Genomic DNA, 6,724 nt, shown 5'->3' with positions numbered 1-6,724 from the left:
GATGAGTGATTTGGGGCCTTGGGATGGCTGGGTCAGGAGTGGCGGCTGGAGGATGAGAGCTTGAGAGAGTTTTGGGAGAGTGAGAGGGACGGCTGGGTTGAGAGAGGATGAGAGCTTGAGTGATTTGGGAGAGGAGGCTGAGTGATTTGGGAGAGAAAGACAGGCACAGAGTGAGAGTGATTTGAGAGAGTGATGAGAGTTGAGTGATTTGGGAGAGAGACACAAGCATGGAGTGATAGAGAGAAAGATATAATTTTTTAATGGGAGTGAGACAGAGGCACGGAATAAAATAAATTTTTTTTTTCTCTCATGAAAAGTGCACATCTATTTTTAGATGTGCACTGTAGCAGTGGAGCTAAAATTTTTAGATTTAGCTCCACTGCTGCAACAACGTTTTTGGGTTTGTGGAGCTAAATTTTAGCATTATACTTATATAGCACCACTGCTGTGAGTGCTCCTATTGCTTGCCAAATACTCCTGAAGGAATATTTTTTTGAACAAAATTCCAAATCCAAGCCATTATTTGCAGGGGGAAAATCCATAAAAAGAAAAAAGAAGAAAGCCATTATTTGCTAAGCAGTTATCTGAGAGCTAATGTGCTTATTTGGATGTTGTCATTGTTTGGGTGTAACTTTCTGTCGAAAATTAACCAAAATATAACTGTACTTTAAAAGAAAAATGCTGTACATATAAATTAGAAGATTTTTTTTTTTTTATAAAAAAAAGAACAGACACTAATGTCCCAGCATAGGCTAATGAGAGCGCATACATTTTGGATGCAGGGAGAAACTTTTATTTTTTAAAATAAATTTGCAGAGGGAAATCTAAATATGTTTGAAGTTATCGATAATATCCAAAGTAGGTTGGCATGCTCAAAGAACCGCCATAGCTGGAATTGCTACTACTATTGTTCAGTCAGTGTAGCTAGCAAGTGGAAAAGCAATGAAATAAGCATAAACTTTTTGAGATAGATCTGATAGACAAACTATATATACTTAAAAGAATAGTAGTTTTATAAACGTACTAGAAAGAACAAGTTCTAAAAACCAAAAAGCGTTATTAATAATGTACATCTCATTTTTGAAGTATTCACCCTCCCTTCATTTTGAACAGGGTTAAGGCAAATGCCGAACTGATTGCTCATCTTGACTGCAGCCAATTTTTAGCTACATTGCTTTAATGATCTCCCTTAACAGGTGGAGCTCTGTAATAAGCTGGAACAGTCGCAGGGAAGAACATTTGCCTAACTCCTTCGGCCTTGATTATGGGGAAGATGATTGCTGATGCACCCTGCAACAAAGAAAACCCAAAACTTTCAGAACCAAGAAAAAATATCCTTAAGTCTGTTCCTTTATACAAATACATATGCAGAATCAGACGTAACACACACATAAGGAGAGAGAGTACTGACCGAAATTAATCTGGCTCCAATCCAGACGCGTGAAGGTGAAGGAAAGGGCAGGCATAAGCGGCCAACACCATATACTGCAACAGCGAAAAAATGGAGAACCAAGCTCAAAGGGCGAGGGTTCAACCCTGAGAGTAGAGCAACTGGTCCTGTTGAGAATACACCTCCAAGACTTAAATAATCAAAGCAGGCCTCGCGCATTTCCTTCCTTGCTTGATCAGGTGAAGCACAAAAGACCTTGTACAAGGCCCCTGCCAAAGTATTAATGGTGGATGCCACTGGCTGCAAATTGGGACGTTAAGACAGTAAGTTAGCTTGAGAAAGTAACATTTATGTGCATGTGGCAAAGCAAGTAGAAAAGAGAGAGCCTGGACCACTGCAGTTGTAATGATGATATCATAACTAATATATCAGTGTATGACTAACTAACCTTACGCAAGGTGTAGAAGGATTCAAGATACTTGCAGAGGGTAGGTGCATCATTTAAGTCTCTCAAAGGCTTGAGAAGATTCCGTAGCACAACGATATCAGACAATGCCACAGTCATTCCCCCCCCAGTCAAGGGGTGCCGCATGTTGAATGCATCCCCCATTAACAAGGCACCAGGAGTAGGATGGGGAGCAGCTGGCATGCTTCTGTTGGGCATTGTCCTAATGTTACCTTTATCAATAGCAGCAACAAAAGAATCATATATTTCAGGGGGGACCTGCAATGGAAATATCATTTAGTCAATAAGAGGAAGCATTAATTCTGAGACATATATCAAAAACAAGGAAAAATAACTCGCAATAACAAATAAAGGCCTTTTTTTTTTTTTTTGGAAAAAGGTAGAGCACATATATACCTGAGGGGCCACGACAGTCTTCAAATAGTTTGCCATTTCACCATTTGCAATAGATGGAACTTTCTGTCCGGGTACGTCAACCAGACAGCGAACCTCCGTGCTACTAATAGGATAAAACAAAATGGGGGAAGGGTCTCCTAGTATGACATGCCCGTGATTTGCATAAGGAAGTTCGCAATTCTCCAGAACCAAACCAACAAAACAAGAGGGAATATCGACCTGCAGAAGATAAGGCATACACGATTTAAGTTTCTACAAACTACTTAGTTGATACAAACAAGATGATGAGGGTTCTCAGAAATGCAAGAATATAACAAGGATAACTAAATTTTAATTTTAATGTTAGCTACTTTATGAAAAAATTATAAACCATTTTTTAATTACAGATATACTTTTTGTTCAATGGGTGACATTGAGAGGAAACCATACCTGAGGATTGCAAAGGGAGCGACGCAAGTTTGAGAAACAGCCATCACAAACAACAGTTAAAGGTGCATATGCCGTCATTTCTTTTCCATCTTTAGTCTTGTATTGCACGCCTTTAACTGTTCCATTTTCTTCAAGCAGAGAGGTAACAGTTCCTTGCTCCAATCGTACACTGAAAAAAATCCAAAAAGAAGGCATAACTACTGATGAACAGAATTCAAGAGAACAAAATACAATGACATGAATGATCCTCTAACAAAATGGCATATTCAGAGAGTTAGTATATCATGACACTAAGGTGACTGATAAATGCGACTATACAATAATCCAATAAAATGGATCAAGGAAAAAGATTCAGTGCTGCATGTTGACCAACTATGAAGTGAGAAGAATAAAAAAAAAAGGGGGGGGACAAATGCTGCAAAACCTAAAAACTTTGCATCAGAAAACATCACAAATAATTTTGAATCTTCATTGCCATAGTCATGCAGAACTTCTTAATAACTAATTCTTATGACACAACAAGCAGCAAGCTTTAGAAAAAAGAAGTAAATAAATTAATATCTAGCATGCATTGACAAAGGAAGATGAGTTATACTTGGGAAGGGAAGCAGACTTCTCCCGCATCCTCTGTATGAAGCGCCCATTGTGAAAGCTTCTTCCGGACACATCTGAGTGAAATTTCTCCAAGGGATAAGAGAGTCGGGTGTTTTTCCCATCCTTAAAAAGTGCATAACCAAATACGCGTTGCGCGTCAATTTCGTTCACACAATCTGCAGTGAGAAATGATGCATATTTCATTAACAACTGACTTCCTCTGTAATTGGAGGTAAGCAAGAAACATCCATTGAGTAAGGTGCTTGTATCATAACCAAATTTCTGTTCATAGTTGATGATCTAGAATTAAACCTACCTTCAAGTCCTAACTCAATTAATTTGAGATAGCCCCCAGGTTGTAGCAATTCACCGACAATTCGGTCAGGCTCTGTTAAATCTCTTTCAATCACATGAACTCTACGTCCATCCTGCAAGTTTGAAGTACAAAATCAATACACATTTGAAAGAAAGAAAAAAAAAATCTATGCTGGGGATTTTTTTTTTTTTTTTTTTTTAAAGCTACCTAAATGGGATATTTTTACCAAACAAAATACTGTAGATAATGGGCAGTCTAATATGAGATAGTTTACAATTTATCATGGAAAAAACTAATAGCTAAAGTCAAAAAACACAAGTTATGTTGGGTTCAATAACACGAACTTGTAACCTATGTAGGGGCATTAAAGTGGTGGAACATTGGATTCTAAAAAATAAATTAAGCCAAAGGATTTTTGAATAGTAATTACGAACTGTTGACCTTTTTTTTTTCTTTTTTTTGTGATTGGTAAGTTACACATGGGTCTTGAATTCAAAACCTCACCATCCCCTAGAACTTATTAGGGGAGGAGGTATTAGTTGAGCTAGAAGCCTAGAACTCATTGGCTTAAGAACTGTTGAACTTTACCGATAAAGTTCACAAGAAATTAGTGGGTTACAAAACACACCACAAAGGCTATTTTCAAAGCGTGATTCATGTTATATTCATGTATTTACCATCAACATCTCAAATAACAGCAGACAACCATAATTACAAGTGAGAAGAAAAAAATGGATACCCAATAAAAAGATTGCAATTTTAACAGTACATGTCGGCAAAAAAAACCGTATGTTATTAGCGAATAATTGGAATCGTTAAATCCCCGTATTGTCCTACCCCAAGTGACAAATTATGCAAAAACAGAATTGTTCAAACTAAGCATTCAAAGTTGCACTAAAATTCCCACTACAGTAAAAAAAAAAAAAAATGTCCTCTACCAGAAATGGTTCACCGTACAAGTCAGTCCCTACCAACAAATTTTCAATGAATTACTAATAACCAACAAATTATACTGGCATATGAATTAAAAAATTAACTTAGAAGTGGACTTGGACCAAGTACAAGATGCACACCAATATTTTTTTTTTTTTTCTCTATTGGGTTTAAGAATATAACTATAATATTAACATTGGAATTGAACAGATCAACAAATCAATTATGCCGATTATTACGCCGATCAAAATACAAATTTGCAATTTTTAAGGGCATGTTTCCATCATGGATTTGAAATTGTCAAATAGTCAGAAAAAGACCCAACCAGCCTAAGCAAGAAAAATAGTATAAATGATAGAGACTTATATTATTATATACACACCTACCTCTTCATTTCAACAACTAGTGCAGTTTATACATACAAACGCGTATCTAAAAATTATATTTTTACAGATCATACAAAAACTAAAAACTCTCTTCTTCTTCTTCTTTTTTGCTAATTTAAACAAAAAATACAAAGAGAAATTGCAAATTATTTTTTTTTTTTTTTTGAAAAGTATTAACATATTACGAAAAATCATCAACCAAATTAGCCTACTGTATCTGAAATTCAATAATTAACATGTTAATTTCCTGAACAAAACGCACATAGCAAGCCAAGGTTGAAGCAAATCCATAAACTTTGGCAGATTTTTCGTAATTCAAAATTCAAAAAAATAAAATAAAATAGAAAACGAAATGCTTAGTGCATTGTTAGGTTGCCGAGAAAGAAAGAAGAGAAAAAGAAATGATTGACGGACCTTGCCGAGAGTGTGAGCGAGAGCGGAGCCGGCGACGCCAGCACCGACGATGATAACGTCGGCGTCGGCGGCGTTAGCGGATCTACATTCTCCATTAGCGGCCGCCGCGGCGACGCAGTTCACCGCCTCGGTTGGCGCCTCTCCAGCGACCTTTTTCTTCGCGGCGACGAAGCTATAAATCGCAAGGACGAGCGCGAAAGCCGAGACGACGATCGCTCCCAACGCGTACTGATCCAAAGCCACCGCCACCATTTTCACCGCCAATGCGTAGCGATCGAGAGCACACAGAGTAAAAAAGCCACAACGAATCTCTCTCTCTCTCTCTCTCTGTTGGTTTCTTTGTGCTACGCGTGTTTGTGTGTGGTTTAAAAAATAATGCAATAGCTTTTTTGGGAACACGTCCTTAACTCGTTATCCACCGAAACACGAGAGCTTAAAGCAAACAAGAATACATGAGTGTGTATATATATATATATATATATATAGTGTCACGATTAACAAGACAACTCACACCTCTACGTCAACTTTTCTTTTTTTTTCTTTTTAATATTCTCATTTAATGCTAACTTACGCCTGCTCTCTGTTTGGCCTTATCCTGCGCACCACTCTTTTGTACATTTCTTATAACTATTCTTATTATTATTATTTAATAATGGGTCCATTTGGACGACGTACTAGTGGCCTAATACACAAGTAAAGAGATACTAATAATCCTCGAAGGAGAATAGTAATAATAATAATAAATGCTCGATTATGAGTTGAGCTGGCACCGGGGGCAACAGTGTACGTGTCTCCTTCCCCTTTTCAGATTGAGGTCAAGAAAGAGAAATTTTGAAATATGTGGCCAATCTTAATGGGGGGTGGGTTCACTAGGAAATGAATGAGTAGTTGTGACATGTGAAAATGTCAAAATGAGAGAAAACAAATTTTTTGACTTTCGAGGGATGGTAACAAAATAAGTAAACTAAATAAATTATAATTAGAATACGTAAACTAAATAAATTACAATTAGAACATGTATAAAAATAGTTTAATTATATAAATAATTCATAGAGATATACACACACATTTGGGCAAGATAAAACGAGATAAGCAAAATTGGTCTCCACCAATTTACCTTTTTGAGGTTTGGAAAACCCACACAACTCATGAGGCAGGTCAAGAGTGACAAGAAATTTTTTTCATCCCTGATTATGACTTGTAAATTGTAATACATTTCTTTTTTGAATAATTAAATACACTTTTCAATAATCTATTGGTTTGCAAACACAAATTTTATTGTGACTGTTTATTGAGTTGGCAAATTATGATGAGAATAGTATTATTTTCATGAGATCCACTATTAATGCTATTTTTATTATACACCAATCATAATTTGACACTAATTCAGTATGAAATTG

At 36.5% G+C, this 6,724-nt stretch overlaps 1 protein-coding gene across 1 annotated transcript; it reads right to left on the bottom strand.

Annotated features, from left to right (window-relative positions):
• Nucleotides 1–974: 974 nt before the first annotated feature.
• Nucleotides 975–5,762, bottom strand: LOC115960408 (squalene monooxygenase SE1-like). The gene is made up of 8 exons (XM_031079292.1): nt 5,325–5,762; nt 3,592–3,703; nt 3,277–3,451; nt 2,682–2,850; nt 2,253–2,471; nt 1,839–2,114; nt 1,412–1,690; nt 975–1,290 (listed from the first exon to the last, which is right to left on the bottom strand). Exons 1-8 carry the CDS (start codon nt 5,574–5,576, stop codon nt 1,177–1,179), a joined length of 1,596 nt encoding a protein of 531 aa, XP_030935152.1. The 5' UTR covers nt 5,577–5,762; the 3' UTR covers nt 975–1,176.
• Between the last annotated feature and the right edge of the window lie 962 nt (nt 5,763–6,724).

This window comes from Quercus lobata, chromosome 9 (assembly GCF_001633185.2).
Source record: "Quercus lobata isolate SW786 chromosome 9, ValleyOak3.0 Primary Assembly, whole genome shotgun sequence".
In the NCBI taxonomy this organism is placed as follows: Eukaryota; Viridiplantae; Streptophyta; class Magnoliopsida; order Fagales; family Fagaceae; genus Quercus; species Quercus lobata.
Note: the sequence above shows the minus strand (reverse complement) of the source record. Positions and strands in the feature narration are given on the sequence as shown.